This window comes from Haliotis rufescens, unplaced genomic scaffold (assembly GCF_023055435.1).
Source record: "Haliotis rufescens isolate VD_foot unplaced genomic scaffold, xgHalRufe1.0.p SCAF_8, whole genome shotgun sequence".
NCBI classification, from domain to species: Eukaryota; Metazoa; Mollusca; class Gastropoda; order Lepetellida; family Haliotidae; genus Haliotis; species Haliotis rufescens.
Genome location: NW_025964372.1, coordinates 9,208,347 through 9,231,194, shown reverse-complemented (window position 1 = coordinate 9,231,194; position 22,848 = coordinate 9,208,347). Strand labels below are relative to the sequence as shown.

The 22,848-nt window shown below is 38.3% G+C and overlaps 1 protein-coding gene across 5 annotated transcripts in view; it reads right to left on the bottom strand.

Moving 5' to 3' along the window:
• Positions 1-5,171, bottom strand: part of LOC124120196 (sushi, von Willebrand factor type A, EGF and pentraxin domain-containing protein 1-like) — a 42,259-nt gene extending 37,088 nt beyond the window's left edge. For 2 of the 5 annotated variants that reach the window (XM_048389096.1, XM_048389095.1), the window contains exon 1: positions 5,019-5,171. In XM_048389096.1, coding sequence (XP_048245053.1) covers positions 5,019-5,111 — 93 coding nt within the window. In that variant the 5' untranslated portion in view covers positions 5,112-5,171. The remainder of the gene's footprint in view (positions 1-5,018) is intronic. The other 3 variants (XM_048389094.1, XM_048389097.1, XM_048389093.1) reach the window with 2 other exon arrangements.
• Positions 5,172-22,848: the final 17,677 nt, after the last annotated feature.

Below are 22,848 nucleotides of genomic sequence, written 5' to 3'. Positions count from 1 at the left end.
CAACTGGAAAATCAACTGGATGTTACATTCTTTATATCAGCTAACGGCCCTGTTTGTAAAAATATGCACTAGACATAAGATTAAGACCGCATATACCATAAAACCGAATAAAATTTGTCTTGGTATCATCTCTTGTGTATTAGATGATGGTAATGACCTGAAATGTTATAACGTTAGATTAGAAAGGAGAAACATTAAAGTGTTTTAAAATACTTGGGAACATGAGCAATAAGATATAGCAACATAAACATGCAAGGAATGGAATAGAGAGGGAACGTGACGAAGACAAATTGAAATAGATTTTAATAAAACATTATTGAACGAAACAACTTGCACAAAAGCGGTGCCAAAAATTGTTAGACCGTATTTTGTGTGTTGTAGACTGACGACTAGCAAGTAATTGTCATGATGTACGCATGGTTTCATATAAAAATTCAGATATGCAACCGGTATGAAGCTGAGAACTGAGATGCCAAGTATAACCTGCATTCACACACGGAATCAAAATACTTGTGTGTATGCCCTCTCCTCTGAAAAATGTATCACTTAAGTATTTGCATTGTAATAAATAAAGTATTTAATAAAACTTGGTAATTTGGTGGGTCTTCGTCAGATATGATTTTCAGGGTTTTTTAAAGCCTTTGATTGATACGGATTACGTACATGTAGTCACTGTCTCTAATGAATCTAAGTAAGGATAATAATTTATGGATGAACAACTTCTTTATCACAATTAAGAGCGACGTTTCGGTGGAAGTTATATCTTGCTTGATAACGGTGTTAGAACCTACATCGAAACATCGCTCTTAATTGTAATAAAGAAGTTGTTCATCCATAAAGTCTTAACCTTACTTAATACTTCAACTTCTAAATGCCCATCAAAGAAGAAATATAATGTATCTGCTCGTAAGAATTTTCAAATATCATGGTATAACACTGTTCCTAAAATAAGGCAGCTTCTTTTATCGGGTATAAATAGTTGATTCGTCTAGTCACGCAGTCATGTTTACCTGATCGAATGATTTCCACGAAACATTCCGGCAGAGAATTTTGTATTTTATTATATACATGTATTGTTGATTGTGGAAAATACTTATATCACTGTATCTCAGAACGCAAAACTGATAACATTCAAAATGTAATTAGTACAGGGGCCTGAAGTTAGCAGCGGGTTGGTTATTCGTTATTCGTTTTTCGAATAACGAAAAGCAAGCCAGCACCGGGTTCGTTATTCAAAGGCTGTATATTAAACAACAACGGTAATGTGGTCAAATACACTAACTCATTTATTATATGACAGCAGGTTCGTCTTACATCATCATCCAAAAGCTGTTTAGTTATTCAGTACTTTTGAATAACGAAAAACAAACCAGCACCGGGATCGTTATTCAGACTTGGTATAACAAATATAAGATACCAGTGAGTTCGTTATTCGTCATTCGTTTATCGAATTCTATTATGAAAATAGTCACGGGGGCTTTCTCAGCCGACCTTTGAGATTTGACACCTATGTGAAACACCTGAAACAATCTTAGTGATCAGTTGAGAAACGAACACGGGTTATAATATCCCGAAACGATATACTAGTATATGTTTTAAAATACAGAGACACGTGACATCGAATAAGTTTCTTTGTACATCTGCAGACGTGTGGGATATTGTTCCTTTGTGTGGATATTCACGGATACATTCATCGAACAAGGAAGCTGCCTAAAATTATACCCATAAATTTGGTAGGTTGTAATTATGAAATTTGCATTTTGTTTTCCTTCATTTGCTGTAGTAGTGAACAGATTCATTCTTGTTCCTCTACGCCTTGGTTGGGAAATTCTTCGATGCGCGATAGACGTTGTTTTCACAAGTTGTTTCCTTTGTAAGCATGTTTATATTACAGTCAATTTGTAAAATGTGATTCTCTCAGGCAATTTATAAAATGCGTAAATATTTCAGTCATTTTGACTGAAAAATCTGTCCATTTCTTTAACAGATTGACTAAAATTAATTAAGACGATCAAAAGGGTCTAAAAACATCACAATAGATTATTATGTAGGATTAGAAGCCAAACAATATAGAAATGTACTTTTCATCGTAACCTTTTCAGTCTCTTGGTGATGATATTAAAGATAACAATGTTTGGAATTCGTTATCATAATCATACAGATGGACATATTTTTCTGTCAATTTGTAAAATAACTGAATATTTAGGCGTTTAATAAATTCCCTAAGTGAAAATTTTGCACATTTTGACTGTAAGAATATAAACACAATAAAATAAGCAATGCTAAGGAGAAATATTTACTTTGTGTTGCAAGTCAAAATAGTGTGAACGAAAATCGCACAATTACCAAGCAAGTGACTTATCAAAACTTCGTCACCATTACCGATGCTACCCACAAAGATACCTCCATTTCCATATTATTTCCAAAACTGTATTTCATTTTGTTGATCAATGTGACCATACGCCCTTATACTATCAATAAAAGTGACAAATGCGCTTACGAATTGTGCAGCACATGTTGCGAACTAGTCTAGATTTCTGCTATATCATCCGGGTACTCAATGGAAAAAAACAATAACAAAGGCAACAACCAGTCCCGGGGAATTGGTTTAGATCAGTGCCCCTTTAAGGGTCGCAGGTCTTGGTGTGGGATGGAGTACAGAGGCAATGACTTTGCCGACGAGATTGGGTGGATAATTGTTGAGGCGGGTGAAGACTTGGCGGAGGTGTTCGATCTCAGGTTTGGGGTGAGCAGAGGAAAGGTTGATGGCTTGATTGTGTCTACCTTGTTGATTGTTACTATACTTTGAGGATTTCTGTTGCGGACGTAATTCAAACCCTTTCCACACTGACACCGCATCAAAGATATTTGTGTACCGATTACATAACTCTTACTGACAGGGTGGGGTGGTAGTTCACGCGAAACGGACGACATTGTGTAAATTGGGCGGCGCCTTTGATATCGCCTCACAACATACTTTTATTGAATGACCCATTAAACGATGATACACATCAGGATCGCGGAGAAAATACAAGATTCGTTGTCGTTGAATATATCAAGGCACCAATTCATTTGTGTCTTTGTGCTTAATATATGCACATATCAACGAAAATGTGTAATACCTATCAAACAAATACATGTATCCACAAACAAAGAGCCAAACCTTTTTCTCGCCCATGGGCGAAATATTTCAATGTTGCTACTAAATCGTTGAATTAGGTTAAAATGAGTTAAATTTTGTGTCATGATACTTGCTAAACAAATACAAGAGTTTTGAGCAAATGAAAATATTCTCGCCCATGGGCCTACCCATGGGCCACCCTTCGCCAATGGGCCACATAGTGTAAAGATTGAGATGTTTAATTTTGTAAATACCTTTGACTGAGGCTGGGCAAAGACCGTAGAGTTTCTGGACTATTGGGTTTCAAGAATTAAAATGGGACGTGTTATATACAAATAGCGCACATACTATGCAGTGCCATGTCCGTAGAATGGCGACAAGGAACTGCAACTGATCTTGATAGCGGGCTTTGTTGGGGCTCACACCATACATGTTCAGTTGAATCAGGTGGGAGTGCTGTATGATGCAGCAGGTTTGGTAATGTCCCCGCAGTCTTCCAAAAATTGTTTTAAAGGTTTACTGAGGCCTTGTTTTTATGTAACCTTGATCAAACAACTTCAGAGCAAGAGTCGTATGATGCTCTTTGAAACCTTGGTAGAAAGTTCATGGTCGATATTTACTTTATTGGAAAGTTTACGTCACCCCTCTTGTCATACAGTCTTGTGGAGAGTGTTTTGTCACGTTTATGCATAGATCAAAATGTGAAACAGGTGAGGCGGTTTCAGTGGACTCCTTTATTTCTAGTTCAGATGGGTAAATCAGTGGAACGGAATGGTCTATATAAAGGTTTTTGAACGACATTAGATCATCCATATACCTGAAGCTTAAGTTAAACTTCTTGGCTAAATTACCTTCTTTTGACCTTGCGAGTTTGTCTAATTTTCAAAGGTCACAGAACCCGGGTTGCTTTACTGACTTGTCACAAGAGAAACAATTTTCTCAAGTAACTGCTGCTTCCGAGCACATTCTACCAGAAGAGTTTCAGTACGCAGTCGTAATTATACATATCACCTGTCCACAATATCCATGTATTGCCTTGGTAAAAAGCAAAAGGATTTAGCTTAATAGTAACGTGATCTATAGCTTCGATCTGTAGCCATGATGAAATAAAGAAAATTCAGCAAGTTTGCCCCCATAACCACGGTGTGTCAACAAGGACAGTGGTAAATTGCATTAAATTTTAAAAAATGCAAACTTCTAGGATACAGGGATGTTTTGCTCCAGACACAAATAGATGTAGTAGTGAGTGAGTGAGTTGGGTTTAACGCCGCTAGAAACATAATCGGGGCGAAACGGGATTCGAACCCACAATCATAGGTTTCTGGTGTGCCCAGGGGGCGCAACTCTGCTCAGCGAATCGCGGCGCATTCGACGACGACGCATAATGGATATTTGTTAGATATATATAAAGAGTAAATTTAAATATGTAAGTGATGGACAAGATAAGTTTGTGAAAATAAAATAAGACCAAAATATGTGCAAAAATATCTTTATACAAAGTGCTGCTAGTATACCTGCTAAATCTACCACCCGACCAGGTGAAGCTGGGGTCGAAATGATGTATTTTGCAAAGGGAAACGCTGTTCCTGGTTCAATCAACCTCAATCCTCAATATACTTGATATTCGCCACATCCATATATGTAACAGACCAAGGCAAAGAAACTCATTTTTCCAACCTAAACTATATATCACGTTTTCATTACGTAAGAAAATCTAAAAAACCCGGCATTTACTGAAAGTTGCCCAACGATTTTAAGTCCTATAAGACTTTCTATTTATGCATCGAAGTTAATCAGCCAAACTGATGCTACAGCAATGGTGCTTCAATAAACGAGTGTGTCTTTATCTCAGTGTGACATGTCTTATGATTACATCCATATCAACTAGTTTACAAACCTCTTTTGGTGAAGTCAGTGCGCCATGGCAATAAGCAGTGTTGTGGACTAGGAGAAAGCCGAGGACCAGACAGGAGGAGAGATCTCGAGCCATCACGCCAGGCTGCACCAAGCTCACTTGTGTGAAACATGCAAGACAAACTGCGACTGTTAAAACCATGTCATTTAATGGCAGGCCCTTTCCCCCCTTGATACTTCATTACAGCAATATATTCCTCATTTAAAGGCTTTCAGAAGACAAACAACACATTCCACCTGACAAACATGTGGCTTTTAACATCACCCAGCATTAATTTCTGCAAACGTCATGGCTTGATATATTCCTCTACATGCTCATTGCATGGAGCTACGTCACGAGTGTGCGGACTGTCGATATCACAAAACATTGTGTGTTTCATTATAAACAGGGACATTTATCGGCAATTTTCCCTTTGCACTCTCTTTCACGCGTACCCAAACAGCATGATACGATAGATGATCTCATATGCTTCTATGGCAAGTGAATTCACGTTGAAGGCAGAATGTAAGAAAAAACATCGACGTTTTACTGAAAAGTATTATCAAACGCAATATGGAATGCTTAGTTACCTGTCGGTAAAAGAATTCACCCGCATCGAGTCCCACATACCAACCACAATGAAGCCAGATAGTTTCATGTGTTAAATCTGTATAAGGGGACATGCTAAGAGAACATGTTAAGAGTTCAGAGACTCTCGTATTATTCTTACATCTCAATTTGTTGACACAGGCTTATGTTAGATTGTGGTGGCAAGTAAGGGTTCAGAGAGAAGTGAGTATTGAATTGTCTCTATAAGGTCGTCTTATCTTATGTTAGATTGTGATGGCAAGTAAGTGTTCAGAGAGAAGTAAGTATTCAATTGTATCTATAAGGTCGTCTTATCTCATGTTAGATTGTGATGGCAAGTAAGTGTTCAGAGAGAAGTAAGTATTGAATTGTCTCTATAAGGTCGTCTTATCTTATGTTAGATTGTGATGGCAAGTAAGGGTTCAGAGAGAAGTAAGTATTCAATTGTATTTATAAGGTCGTCTTATCTGATGTTAGATTGTGATGGCAAGTAAGTGTTCAGAGAGAAGTAAGTATTCAATTGTATCTATAAGGTCGTCTTATCTGATGTAAGATTGTGATGGCAAGTAAGTGTTCAGAGAGAAGTAAGTATTGAATTGTATCTATAAGGTCGTCTTATCTCATGTTAGATTGTGATGACAGGAAGTGTTCAGAGAGAAGTAAGTATTGAATTGTATATATAAGGTCGTCTTATCTGATGTTAGATTGTGATGGCAAGTAAGTGTTCAGAGAGAAGTTAGTATTCAACTGTATATATAAGGTCGTCTTATCTGATGTTAGATTGTGATGGCAAGTAAGTGTTCAGAGAGAAGTTAGTATTCAACTGTATATATAAGGTCGTCTTATCTTATATAAGATTGTGATGGCAAGTAAGTGTTCAGAGAGGAGTAAGTATTGAATTATTTCTATAAGGTCGTCTTATCTAATGTTAGATTGTGATGGCAAGTAAGTGTTCAGAGAGAAGTAAGTATTCAATTGTATATATAAGGTCGTCTTATCTGATGTTAGATTGTGATGGCAAGTAAGTGTTCAGAGAGAAGTTAGTATTCAACTGTATATATAAGGTCGTCTTATCTTATATAAGATTGTGATGGCAAGTAAGTGTTCAGAGAGAAGTAAGTATTGAATTGTATCTATAAGGTTGTCTTATCTAATGTTAGATTGTGATGGCAAGTAAGTGTTCAGAGAGAAGTAAGTATTGAATTGTTTCTATCAGGTTGTCTTATCTTATGTTGGTGGTTGACAACAATAAAACTAATTTGAAATTTGACTAGATGAAACATGTTTCTACTTTCCAGGTCATCATAAGTTGCACAAGTTATTAATAAACGATATTCTTCTTCAAAGTCATAACATATTGAACGGAATTATGATATAGCTGTCCTTTTCCTTATAGAATTTGTAAGTTTAGCAGACAACGTTATATTTAAACAAAGAATATTACAGGTGCTTGAGCTGCTTTGAAGCTTATTGCATCAGTCTGAAAGCAATAAATGGATCATAATTCGTATAACTGAACATACAATCTGTCGCCGTTTTTACGAAAGCCTAATGGCTCCACTTTGGTTGCATAATTTTCTCGTTATTTCAGTTATCTTCTCGAAATTAGGAGTTTTGTCTCGTTATTTCCAGTTTATCTAAAAAAACTCGAAATTTCGATTATTTTCATTTTATTCGATTATTTTTTCGGTATTTCAAGGTGTCTTTAAATCAAAGTGCACAATTTTCACCTCAATCATCCCACTAGTGTGATGCATTTGAAAACTATATCATGTGTTACAAATGCCCATATCATGAATCGGATAAGTAGAATGCACATGTTGTAATACAAGATACCAGATTAAATCTTTCCTATTGATGTTTCCTTCTTCTGAACTGTGTTATTAGTGTTTCCACCTTATTATTTTTTTTCATAATCCAGATAGTCAGTGACAGTTGGCTTAACAGTGTGATGTTTTTTTCTAAAAATATATCAACAATGACTGAAAAACTAATGCTGACATTATTTTAAAAAAAATAATGATCGTAAATAATAATTTTTCTGCAAGAGCCGACATTTGCCCGAGGAAGCCCTTAATATTAACCATACACATATATTTAAAAATTGCAGTGTTATAGGACGAAATCCCCCGGAATGAATACGAATTTCAGTGAATCTAGGCGTCCATCTTAATAATTCTTATGCGGGTCAAGAATATATATCTGTGTATATTAATATGTTTACTTATTGTATGACGTTTCTGATAAATAATATCAATATACAAGGTAAAAGGAGCCCGTTTACTTTGTCAAGAGTGCAAACAAAATGAATTAAGTATTGACTCTTTTTCAAAATCTGACTATAACGCTTTTGCAAGAGTGATCAGTTGCCCAACATTGTTTTTTTGTAAATCGCCAGTGTGTTCCCTTTATTGGAAATAATCACCACAATTTTATATCAGAGGGGGTAATTTTGCATCATGTCACAAGTCTTGGCTCCCGGACTATAAGCACCTACTGTTCTTCACTGAGTCTTCCAATTTCTTTCTTGAATTCCAATGAGAAATAATAATAATCTACAGGTTTTACTGTTCATGTAACTGCAAGACCAGAAAGCGCAGCTATTAAGTCTTCATAACCTTTCTGTAGTTACTCCTCGCAGAAAGTAATCTAAAACCGCTGCCGTAGTTCTTCCACCACATAGCTCCTAGTCCTGCACCATGACCGTGGAATATATTTATTTTATGAAAAATAATAATCTAGAAATGCATACAAAAGCAAGTCTAGCCAGCCCAAGCTAGCTCTACTCTGAAATCAGCATAGGGAATTTTTTTTATTTTTAGAGTCAAGAAGGATATTGTGTAATATAAGATTTCAGAGACTAAATGTTAGTCTACATAGCTCCATCTGTCCTCTTTACAGCTGGCGCCTCCCACAGCCCATTAGACAGCAGGTCAAGTTGACTAGATTCCAGATGTTTCAAGAGAATACAAAACATCTGTGATGCAAACTTTGTCCCTTTCACACTGGCTATAAGGCTTCACCTGCTATGTGTTTGTTTGTAGCTCTATGACACTGCCTTGTGTCAAGCTCGGCAGTTGGTTAGGAATGACTGCTGACCACACGTTACTGACTGGCTGATAGGTTTATTACAAAACAAGGCCCTTCTAGATGGGGACATTTTCTGCGAATTGCACCGGAGCATAGCATTATTCAGTCATTTTTGAGCACTTCGATTCTGGGTCACACATGGTCGTCATGTTGTTCATCTGTCACACCCTGTCCGATGATCTCCCAATAGGTATTGGTGTTCCGTCCTGGTCCTAGTTAACTTGTTTGACGAATAAATACGGGAACTGATGTAAATATCGACCACTATACCTGACGCATGCGCAATCTTCAGTAATCTCAGTAACATGTATGTGTGTATCCTATCGTGACATGTGTCAGCGCAACAGAGACGGAACCGGGGTACTCTTTCAGTGATATCATTAAGTTGGGACATGTAAATGATAAACTTGATATTTCTAATAAAACACAACTAAACAAACAATTAAGATTGCTGTACAATACATTGGCAAACATCAGGTAAAGCCATGAGTAAAACACATGAATAATAGGGGGACACCTCGGTTTGCCGGCACCTATTGTTCTGGGTTAAACATTACCCAACCATTACTGACAAGTGTACAATAGAGGGATTATGCGGATTAAAAAGGGATTTAAAAGAGGGCAACATGACTTTCGTTATTTTATTTCTCATGAACATACAGCATACATTATAAATCATACATGTGTTCATACATACAAAATATATAAACTTAAAGTCAGAAATTAAATTAATTATTTACACTTCACATACATTTTAACTCACAAACCAATAAATCTTGCCACAGATTCAGCATATTCTGTTGGTGACTTGAGCTCTGCCAACAACTCCTGCTTTTCCCTCTCAATACCGCTATCCACATTGCGGTACTTCCTCCGCTTTGGAGGAAGTCGCCCACCAGTCTGGATTTGCAGCAGCAGTGACTCTACAAAACAGTGTTCTTTTTTTAAACTGTCAATGAATTTGAATATATTTGGATGACCCCTGTTTGCCTAGCTTACCACGCCAGCCTTCCAAATTGTTTGTGGTTCTGGAACCCACTGTCTCGAAGTGGTTCCACATGCTGCGACCATCACTCTCCATCCACTGTTCAGTAACATAATCTGCAAACCTCAGCACCAGTGGATCGTCAAAGTTTGCTTCTTTAAGGGCTGCCATCCACACATCGTCGATGTCACACATTCTCACCAGTGGCAGGGCTGGGGCTCTCCTTACCAGGAGTTTCACATTGTCATCGGTCTTATTCAAGGTCTGAAGTCCATTCTTCAGGGCATTTCTCCAGATTGTATAATGAAACAGACAACCTTTGGGCTGGCATTGAAAGGTATCTCTGACGGCATTCTTACTTACTTACTTACTTTGGAGATTTAATGTGTTTTCCGAAAGGGGCGAATTAAAGTGGTGTGTGCAACCCAAGAGGGAGCTTTAGGGGTTGCTTATATCGAATTTGGGAATTTTGAGATTTGGAATAGATGCCGATGGGGTTGGGGGGTGGGGGAGAACTAAGGGAGCTGGGTATGGTGGATGTTTGTTTGTTTGTTTGTTTATGTGATTTTGATTTGGTAGATTATAATGTTTTTAGATGCGTTTTATTAGTTCCGTTTTGATTAAGAATACGCCTAAGGCCTTGAAGTTTTCTGGTTTATTTTGTGGGTTTAGTATTGCTTCTAGAGTGAGAGCCTTGTTTAGATTGAGGGCGGTTTGTAATGCGGTTCGATGTGTTAGGTAGTGTGTGCAGTGGATGAGTGCGTGTTCTGGGGTATCTAGTTGTTTGCAGTTTGGGCAGTTGCCTGTAGTGTGTGTTTTTATTTTTTGTAGGTGGTTATCTAGGTTGGTGTGTCCTGTTTTGATCCAGAGGGCTCCATCATCCGCGAATTTTGATGTGTTTACTTTAGGGGATAGGCCCTCAAATAGATAATTTACCGTTTATCATTATATTGAAGAGGGGGGGGGGGGGGGTACTGCCCTGAGGAGTGCCATTTTCTAGGTGACATTGGTCCGATAGTGTTTGGTCTATACCCACGGTTATTTTACGATTGTTTAGGAAGTCCTGGATGTAGTTTATTATCTGACCTTTGAGGCCTATTTTTTAAAGTTTTTGTATTAGCCCGTCGTGCCATACCATGTCGAAAGCTTTAGAGAAGTCTAAGAAGATGCCTGTGGTATATTGTTTATTTAGTTGTCCTGTCTTAATATCTTGCTCTAGTCGGGCGAGGTTATCTAGGGTTGAGCGGCTAGGAGTGAAACCGCTTTGATCTGGGTTTATGATGTTATTTTGGGTTAGGTTATGTTGTAATCTATTTTTAGCCATTGATTCCATTACTTTACATAAGTTTTAAGTTAGGGATATTGGTCTATATGAGTTAGCTTGATTAGCTGGTTTATTAGGTTTAGGGATTGGAATGACTAGGGCCTGTTTCCAGGGAGTAGGAACCTGTCCGTTTAGGTAGATGAGATTGTATAGTTTGAGTAGTGCCTGGAGTAGTTTTAGGATTTTCTTTTTAATTATTTGGTAAGAAGTTAGGTCTAATCCTTGGGCTGTACCCTTTTTCCTGTTTTGGATTACGTAGAGGAGCTCCTCCATTGGTTTGGTTTATTTCCAGATTGTTATTGTTTGGTTCTTTTGTTGGTTTGTTTTCTGTTTAAAGTTTGTCTTGAAATTTTTGGCTGAGGTTGGTGTTACTGCTAACGGCCGAAAAGTGGTTGGCGAGATTATTTGCTTTTTGGGCGGGGTTGGTTGAGTTGTTAATGCTGGGTGTGTTTTTTTACGTCGTTTTAAGCCTCTAATTGCGTGGATTTTGCGCCAGACCGTTTTGGCATCTGTACGGTTATTTATACCTTCGCAGAATTTTTTCCAGTCTCTACTTTTGGCTATTTGGATTAGTTTTGAACCTGGTGGTTTAGTTCGTGGGCTATGTTTAGATGTTTGTAGTCGCGTTTTGCTTTATTGAAGGCTGATTTACGTTTTCGTCTAGTCTGTTCTATTTCCTCATTCCACCATGGTACGGTCGGTTTGCCTGTCTTAGATGTTTTGAAGGGGATGGAGGTTTTGGCTGCGTTTATTATATAGTCTGTTAGGTTTTTACAATAGGTTTCTGGATCATCATTGACGGCATTCTGCGCAGCTGCTTCAAAGTCTTTGATGGGGCTAGGGATATGTTGTTGTCTGCAGCAATCTTCTTCATGATATGAAACTCACGTTTGACACTGATACTGAAAAGTGTTCACCAGTTCGTGTCAGCCACGCGTCACCGTTAATGAAGCAGGGTTCACTGGTCCCTATAATCCTTCAGATAAAAATCTAAATTGCTGGCACATTTAATCTCCTCTCATAACATTCAGGGTGCCGGCAAACCGAGGTTAAACCGAATAATAATGGTGCTGTGGCGACCGACAAGATTGGGGAGCCAGAAACGAAGGCTATACAACAATACAAGAAGAAAACAACAAAGGCAACAAAACGATAAAAACACATTGCAAACAGCAGCTCTACAGCAGCCAATAACAAATTTAATGACCATAAGTACTGTTTTATCGTCGTTCACTTAACATTTGGGCTTCCAGTCGTGTTTTCTATTTGTACAGCTTTCAGTCGTGTCGTCAACTCACTGTGAAACTTGATGTGTGATGTTTGTGATATAAAGGGTTTTACATTAAGTAAGAACAAATATAGTGGTTGACACAGAACACAAAAATATTCATAACAATATTTAACTAAAATATTTGGGCCTGGAGTTGATGATGACATTTCATTTGTTATTTGTGCTTAAATAAATAATTAATAAGTAAGTAAATAAGTAATTAAATCTACCGACAATTCTTAATATACACTGCACAAGTTATGTTTGCTGAGAATCTTACGACAATAACGTAGTGTCAAATTCCTGTTTGTTATTCGGAATTACAAAATGCGGAAGCAACAAGGAACAAAGCACATATTTTAACCAAACTGACAAAAGGTCACAATTGCTCTTTCTGCTCACGTCCTTATGAGAGAATACGCTTACATTGAAAACTATATCGCAATAAGCGCATGCAATGTGCCTGACTTCAAACATTAACACACACGTCATCTTAAAGGTAATCTTACATGAGCGTAATGGGTATTGATAAAGACTATATATTAATCAATTCACCTTGGATCAGTGTAACAATATGTTACACCATCATCCCTTGCGGGTAACCTGGGCGCCTTCTGTTATAATCCCGTAGTTTTGAAGCTCAAATGGTCAAGTTCATTGAAAAGACAAGGCAACCTTTCAGTTATTAACATGTGGTATGTGACTATACGTCTATATACCCAATGTAAACAATGACTTAGTATTGTCTACCCTATTAGAAATGTATGTGTATGAGACTATGACAGCGGTACAACGGTGTTCGTGGATGCTGAAAATATGATTTACGGTTCACTTACAGCGTCAGCAAACATTTTGAATACACTGCATCGAACCTTCTTATATCTAAATATAAAGTGAATGAAACAGATCTAGACAAGTAGATCTGATTTCTGAATCTTGAAAATCAATCTTTTGATAAGATCGAAATTAAGGTATCGAGGTGCAAAATCGCCAAATCGTACGCTGACTCCGACTGGCTCAAGAAGTCACGTAGGTTCATTCAGGGTTCACTGGACGCGACTTCCACGGCGGTGCCCTCAGATCCATATAGAGAGACATCGTTTCCGAGTGAAAGCTGAGATATGTTTTTGATAATATTGTAGAAGACAGTAACCGACATTTGCGTTGATGCAGGCGTTGATCGAAGATGATTGAAAACAACCTGGGAGATGTTGTTCCAAATGCCAATCAAAGATTGGTCCAACTGAGCTAAAGTTAACGGCTGGTTCTGGTCCTGTCGTAGGCGTCCACTTATCTCACGACAGATATGTTCTATGGAGGAGAGGTCTGGAGACAGCCAAGGCAGCAATGCTATCCTGCTTAAAAAAATCTGTTACAACACGTGCAACATGTGGGCGGGCAGTATCCTTTTGCAATTTGACGTTACGTCGCTGCATTTGCAAACAGGGTGGAACTTAATCTCGAACGATGTCGTCCCGTTAGCGTAATTTAAATTGCGACTAACAATGATGCCACCACTTCCTACACTGTTGGCATTGAGTAACACAAGCTTAGCTTAAACGTTCACCTGTACGCCTGAAAATCCTTGCATGACCATCTGAGCTGTCCCAGTCTTGCCTACTGAACCATATGCTCTGTACACCAACCGAGGTGTGCCTGACGGTGATATGGAGGCAAAAGTGGGCGTATGTCTTAACTCTGGGGCCAGATGCTGTGCTCCCTCAACCGGTATTGTTCGGGTCTTAACCCAGAAAGTTTCCGAACTGTTATTGTGGCAATTTGGTATCGATTCCGTAGATACACCAACCGAATAGGGTTGTCTTGGTGACGTTACGTCGGCCCATGGTAGGTCATGAGTTTAGCCCTGGTGTAGATCTCCAAAGAGATGATATTGTGTTTCGATGAACATTAAAATATCTGGCAACTTAGTTTTGTGCCATTCCAACTGCGCGTAGACGTTGATTGTGAACATGCACCTGCAAATTGTGAATCACGACCTTAATGTCGAGAAAATGTCTCCATGAGTATGCATTGAAATATGCATTATTTAATTTCAGAATAACTCTATTTTTATTTAACTTTATTTGAAGCACAGCCACTTTTTTCCGTTGGTCGGGTTAGTGACACCAATGCCTCCAGAATAACGTTATCGCAGAAACGGTTATTCCGTTACGAACCATTCGGAGGCATTTTCTTAACCATAGAAACATATGGAGACGTTTGTACGTTAAGAAGAGATGTTTCCATTATGTACCATTGACAATTACCAAACCGACAATCAGTCAAGTGTCACTACAGTGTCTTTATTCATATGACAATATGCTGAATGTGATTTCCAAGCGTTACACGCTAATCCTGCACGAGACAAATGGTGCATCTCGGGTCATGGATCTATGACGTCACATGCGTTCACGTGTGTCCGTTCACTCAAAGTAAAAGTATGTTCGTTTGTGCATCTAATCAATTTAATATCTCTGGAATATGAGTAATTCTTCATATATTAACAAATATGTACGGTATTCGCGTTTCTTTTGTCGGTGAGTATATCATGCTTACATGTAGTTATCGTACTCGTAGTTAATAGGTGATAGGTGAACATTACAACGCTCAAATTCATATGAGACAAAATGAAGGTCAATAACAAACAACATGTATTTATATGAACAACTCATGTTCAGAGATGGCTTTTTATACAATATACTTCAGTGTGAAAGTCTGAGTTTTTCTGAAGTTGAGAAAAGTGATATTTTCATTGCAGTGAACATAACACTTGATATTTCATTGAACATAACTGAAGTAATGTCTTGCAAGAGTTACCTCCCCGCATATTATCTCCCGTTTTCGTACGTGACTCTCCGTACACATACTGCTGACTTCCTATTTTATGTTGGTTCCTCATTGACATGGCAAACTAATGACAGACGGTCATTTATGGAGTTAAATGTTTCGTTATAAATTGTAAATTTCTCATTTAATTCGTCAATCGAGACGTCAAAAGCGACATTTTTGTTACTTGAAAAACGTTTATCCTTTCGCTTCCAATAACAGTCTCGTAGAATTCGAGAATATCTTTTGTCGAAGTTCTTTTTATATAAATTATAATCATATCCAAATGTAAGATAAAGACTTTTATTGACATCAAATATATTTTTATAACTTTTGTTGGTATTGTTATTATTTTGCAAACAAGGAACTACTATTTACAAGGGGTGATGAAACGTCCCTGCGTGTTAGGTAGGGAGAATGTACGTTTCGAGGTTTCACATTTGTAATAAAATGATTAATTATCCGCTAGATAACTGCACAAAAAGTATATAATAAACAGGATATTCAACGTGTCTCGTGAAATATCATGTTTCTCTCATCTTGTGAAAAAGATAATATCTCCCCCGTCACTCGATGAGAAAAATGTGATATTTCACGAGACACATGGACTCTCCACTATTTAGGAACCGACCTGTAGCTCCTTCTCTTCAGCACACACGTTCTGTAATTATTTACTATTTGTAACCCTCTAAAATACAGGACAATCTGACTTTGAGTGTAGAGGACCTTTAACGTGGCAATGTAATCAACATATATAACTGACAACTGAGGATAATAAAACACAGCTTATGCCCACCTGCATAGTGTTCATGTTTCTAGGCGTCAACACCGCGCAGCATTGTAAATGTTGAGCGGCTCTAGGCTTAGCTTAGTAAGGTGTGTTCGTGTTTTATATCTAGATGAATGATTGCCTTTCATTTACTCTTCGTAATGTTGTAGGAATATGCATGTGCATGTAGAAACATACATTCATAGAAATGTGCTGACAGTAAAACAACAGACAGATAACATGTGTATATACCTCCAAGTGTCATCTGCACACATACTCCAATGAATATCAATTCTTATATTTTTGTATTTCAGTATTTTGAACCGTGAAAGACCCTCATTTTAATAACAGTGACTTCGTGTTTACAGACAGCCATATAACATTGTTCCCCAAAAGGACAGTTGACATGAGAGAAGTTATGATCCATTTGCTACATTAAGAATTGTAGTTTGATTAAAACAAATAGATTCAAATACAAATGCAATATAATAATTAGATGAGAAAGGTCTGTAAGGAACTATGTGAGTAAGTCCGGCACAGTTACGGCGCTTCGTAATACATTCACATCAAGTGCAGACGTCAAAACGTGACATGACCGATTTCCGAAGTTTGGCGAACGTGTGGTGATTGCAGATGTTTGCCATCATTGATCAGTGTGCCGATCACTGGAAGGTGATTCTAAAGATATGTCACATACATTCTGAGGTAAATTCAAAGACTGCCGTGGACTATCACCGTCATTCTAAACACGGATCAAGTAGATTCTTCGTTTTGTTCACTAGGATTGATCGTAGCGAGGGTATTCGTAAACGGGCATGCAATCAAAACCTCCCTGACTTTTCCCAATGTTTGCTTTGAGCTCAATATGAAAGAATCTAAATGATCAGAAACGATGCTTCTGTATTTATTCGTGCTAAGGAATTCACAGGGACCAGGACTGTCGAAGTAGCTCGTCGGGTTTACGTCATTTTAAGAAATTAAATACAGTCTGGTGAAAAACGTATACACGTTAAAATGTGCCCTTCACACGCTTTTGAACGTCAGCTTCGCGGTCATGTGACCGACCTCTCTTCCAATGAAATGATGTGCATAGTGTAAGATTCACAATAAAAACATGATTGTCTACTGACGTACGTATACGGCAGTTCCCAAAGCAGCTGTAGTCGAAGGCCATGTGGATTTCCAGTTGTATCCCACCTGTCCCCGTGTAAAAGCCAAATTGCATACAATTTCCCCTAGTACAACTAATCTATTTACAGTTACCCACATGCATGTGGAAATTGCTCGATTCTGATCAGAGGTATCAAATCACAATAACCACATCTGATTCAAACTTCACCGCGGAGACTTATGCTTATAGAAAAGCACTTCTTTCTCAGTCAATGTCGGTAGGATTTTTTTAAGACTTATGTGTACAACAATAGGTTACAAAATGCCGAGTTGCGGTTACTGCAATTTTCTAAATATGTGTGGCAGTACAATTTTAGCAGAAAACACTATACAAATCTACAAAAAGAGTGTATTTCAAGTTTTAGAGAGCGCAGAGAGCTTGACTTTTGGCGCTTTCCTGTAGCCGACTGTGACGTCATATCTTCTGAGTCACACTGAGCTGTGACGTGCGATGTGGAACTAAACCCCTCGAGTTTTACTTGTTCCGTTATTTGAGGATGCTGCTTTGCCACACCCTGTCCCTGTTGTATATGCGACTAAAATATCATCATTCTTCATATTCATACGCATTTTGAAGTTTATTCTTGGTACCCAGGACATCGTATGCTATTGCTACATTAGATCTAGTTGATAGGTCAATATACTTGAAGAAAACATGCTTTTCTTACATTCAACACATTGAATTTAGATTCAGTAACAGCATAATGCACTTCATACATCAGCACTAGATATTAAATTAACACGACAGACTTCAGATATCATTTCCTCCTCTGTCACCTACTGTGGCCAGGGTGTCGCCGCCATGTTCCCTGATGCGTATCGGCGTCTATGTGGCAGACCGCGACCTGCGTATCAATCGCGACTCATGGGTGAAGGTCATCTAAGTTTATCAAGTAACTGATCACTCACAAGCTTCGTCCCATGTACACAAAGGTGTCCGACAGTAGAAACGTGGAGAAACATACACTCATAGAAAAATGCTGACAGTAAAACAACAGATAACATGTGTATATACTTCCAAGTGTCATCTACACACATACTCCAATGAACTCACACAAAGTGAATATCATTTCTTATTTTTTTTGTTTTACTATTTTGAACCGCGAAGGATCTTCATTTTAATAACAGTGACTTCGTGTTTACAGACAGCCATATAACATCCAGCTCTTTCGCGAAATAAAATTGTTCCCCAAAAGGACAGTTGACATGAGAGAATTTATGATCCAATTGCTACATTAAGAATTGTAGTTTGATTTAAACAAATAGATTCAAATACAAATGCAATATAATATTTAGACGAGAAAGGTCTGTAAGGGACTATGTGAGTAAGTCCGGCACAGTTACGGCGCTTCGTAATACATTCACATCAAGTGCAAGACGTAAAATTGGCCGACATTCAACACATTGTTACATTCAACACATTGAATATATAGACTGAGCAACAGTAGAATGCACTACAGACATCAACACTAGAATGAACACAACAGACCTCCGATATAATCTCCTCCTCTGTCACCTACTGAGGCCAGGGTGCCAGGAAGCTTCGTATCACGTGCACCAGGTGTCTGACAGGAGGGAGATATCTCGCTGGTACTGCTGGCTATATTTCGTGCTATAGAAGGCAACCTTCAGCTAGTAACGTTTGTAATTTAAGGACAGTTTGACTTGCATTTTGCAGAAGATACGGGGTTAAAATAGGAACAAAGTCCGAGGTTCCACAACATATCTCCAACTTTAGACCAAGGTTATTGCAAGTGTGGAGACGAAAGTCGTAATATTTGGCAACCCCCCAAAATACTACAATTTTAAATTTGAAAAACTTGTTCATACTAGTAAATCATCTTTGTTATGAACAGTAATTAAGAAATACTTTCCAAACGATGTCAATTCAAACAGAAATCGACATAAAGTGATATCATTCGTTCTTGATGGAAAATGCAATTTGCATCCAGACGAATACCAGCTGAATTTATTTAATGTTAATGTTTGTATCTTCCGAGTTTTTATACGTAATGCAGAAGGCGCAGCAAAATAAGGGCGTACACTGATTATGTTAATCTTTTTAAAGGGTATTGCTAGAAGGCAACAATATGATTGGCAATAATGCCCAGGACTAATGTCACCATATAAAATATTTCTCTTTCAAGACTTTTTGCTACAAAAAGTACCAAATACCTGCTGTCTGTTTGCATTATTAAACGAGACCATGTTAATGTTGGCTGAACAAGTTCACGATTTGTTGTATTATTTACTGTAATAACTAATATGATCATCCTGGATTTACGGACCGTCATTTAAATATTGTGGCGTGGTTGTAAAAGGTTTAAAAAAAACAATCAGGACAGTTGGTTTGGTAACTACACTCACGAGCAAAAGAAACTATAAGATATGACAATCATTGACGAAGAGAAAGGAGAGTTGAGAAATGATATTTGTTATTGCCAAATTTAATGTTTTGTACTAGCATACTATGGTAGTCAATGGTAGGTTGGTAACATAAAGTGTACAAGTGCAAAATCATGAGGACGGGGTAAGTTGTCATGTATTCCATCATTCAATGAGGAATTTATGTATGTTTGTGATAAATGTTGTCAATATCGTATGTGCACACAACGGGCATGAATAGAGGCTCTCCATCGACGGTGAGCGGAGGACGGAATGTCTTGAGATGGAATGCAGCGTGCTTGCAGTACACCTTGTCTAGTCATCCCAGGAACCTGTCTTGCTCACATCCCAAATGATCCCACACATGTTTAATTGGAGACACGTCAGGGATCGGTCTTGCCATGACAGCGTTCGCATTGTTGGCATTAAGAATGTTCATGTTGATTTGTGCTGTGTGTGATCGGGCGTAGTCTTGGTGGAATATGGTCCGTGTTTTTTTTGTAGGTACGGGAGTACAACTGGGCGTCGATGTTGAAAGGCACGTCGGTTGTCATAGTCTCCTCGATACAGTTCTCCGACTGACAGGATGTCCAAGGGCAGTTGCTGACAATGACGTCACTGTGACGAATCTGTTCCTCAGGTGTATGACGTGTAAATACCGGTCTTGATTGGAGTGTGGTACAACCCACAAATCTTGACACACGGTCATGTTCAGCTCCCATCTGTAGCATACCTAATGGTCCCGTGAAGATCCGGGGTAGAATAGGCCTTCAGCAACCCGTGCTTGTCGTGAAAGGCGACTATGCTTGTCGTATGAGGCGACTAACGGGATTGGGTGGTCAGACTCGCTGTCTTGGTTGATGCACGTCATCGAATCCCAACTGCGTGGACCGATAATCGCTGGATTGTCAGGCCCATACTCGATTATTTTACAGACCGCCGTCATGTAGCTGGAAAATTGTTGAGTGCGGCGTTAAACAAAAACAAACAAACAAAGCATACCGATTGTCCCTTCTCGTTCTTCTTGGTCGTTGTGGTATTACGGTGATCTGGGTGCCACAGAAGACAGCTACACTGCTTTTTTATCCTAATTGTCCAAATAACATCTTGCCGTAAGTGTATCAAACTTTCACGTTTAAAGTAATTTTCCTCTAGATCCCGTAACCACAATTGTGGTTTTAGAAATACTCGTTTTTGCGTTTACGTGATTAATTTACAGCAATTTTTAACATTTTGATTTTAATTAAACAAAATCACAATTGAAAGTTTTGTATAGTTTATTTTGCCTGTGAGTGTAGTTATAGTGTCTGCCCGGACGTGTTTGCCCACAAGTATACAAAATGACGTGACCCATTGGTGTCCCCTGCTGTGAGGGGCCTGATTATTACCAAGCGTGAAACGGCGCCACTCATACACTCAATGAAGGAATTAGTCTGTTTTGTTGGTATGCTGGCTTTAACATTCCCTAGAATGTAAGCCTACGTCAGAGGCATGTCTGTTCCCGAGGTACATTGTTATATATCGCTAACGTATATCACCTTATCAGTTCGTTTCGTTCAGCAGTTTCATATATGTGGAGCTATTGACAATTATAGCCTCGGGTCAATGTCGTCAATTTATACAATCCGATTGTGCATGAACCATGGTTAGATGGTCACGCTGTAAATGCGCCTTGACAAATGTTTGATAATATATTATGACAGATATATATTAAAGTGTACGACGTCCTGTACAATAAAGAACGTTCCACGTAAATATGTACAGGAATCAAACGGTTTCTCAAGAAGATAACGATCATTACTGCTAAAACGTGTGTACGTTTTAGGCCTGATTAATCGATTATACTTATTTAAAAAAGTAATGAACAATAAACTGAGCACAGATGACGCCTCAACATATTTTATATCTTAGATTTAGATGACTGAAGCACGGTACATGATGTATATTGCAAGTTCAACATGAGTTTGCCACTAACGTGGCTATATTCCCCGCCCCTGTTGCAGAATTTATGACATAATTAAATCTAAACAAACCCTAACCTTTTTTAACCGAGATGGAACTTGTCATGGAAATTGTAAAAAAAGATGAGTTTGGAACCTAAGTCCATCTTGTTGCCATGGAAACGTAAAAAATAAATATTTCTAAAATTATTTCTCAATAGCAAAAGGCACCAGTTCAGCATGTACCTGACAGACCTGCAAAGTTTGATGAAAAAATATTGAACGGTTTATGAGTTATGCTCAAGAAACGAACCCTACCCTCACAGAATCTAAGTCCACCTTGTCGCCATGGAAACGTAAAAATAAAAATTTCTAAAATTTCTCAATAGCAAAAGGCACCAGTTCAGCATGTACCTGACAGACCTGCAAAGTTTGATGAAAAAATATTGAACGGACGGACGGAGCCCGTTTTCTATATCCCCCGCCAACTTCGTTGGGCGGGTGATAAATATACAACACTTACATTGCTGTGTTAAACTGTTGCCTGATATATGGACATGATTGTCTCAGACGTTCTAGTTCTTGTGGTTGTTGAATAAATATATGTAACTGCACTCTCTCAACTACATTTACTAAAAGACGATTTCGAGCTGCTTTGTAATGGTATTTCTCATAGTTCCAAATAGCGCTTTAAGCAGTTAGTATATAGTGGGTTAACTGTGTCCACGGTGCGAGCACTCAGTGTGGAGATCGTCTTTCTATTTCCTAGGCTGCATCTCATTGCTATGACAACTTGCCAACAGTTCACATACAAAGCAATGTGCAGGTATGTTAGTGTTGTGAAACGTTCAGAAATTCCGTATGTATTTCGTGACGTCATATAAGGTAGAGGTTTTACTTTCCCAAGTTTAAAATTAGAAGATACATCATTTACTTATATGAATATAACATAAATATCAGAATGTAATCGGTTTCGACTGTTTAGTATAAACAGTTTATCATGGCAAAGCATAACAGCAAAGGATTACAATAATTTGCTCCTTAGGATACAATTTAAGTGAAAGGTAATTCGGAATGTTCTACTTGTCATTTCAATCACTGGATTGTCTGGCCCAGACACGATTATTTACAGCCCTCGTATTTCTGGACGTTAAACAACAAACAGAAATTCAATAAACGTGTGGGGACACGGGTGGTGCAGTCGTCTTAGAGTTGCGTCCCTTAGGCACGCCATAAATCTATCATTGTTGGTTCAAATCCTCGATTATATTTCTAGGTTTGTCAGCCTCATAACCGTGCTCTGATTGTGGTAAATATCTGAGACCTGCATCACTTCGGGCTTACCTCCCACATTAACCTTGCACGTCGTAATATAACTGGAATACTGTTCAAAGCGGCGTTGAACAGAACTGGAATAAATTACTTCGTGAAGCATATTCATCAACTGGGATAAACGAACAATGTCAACATGGCCTTTCTACATGCA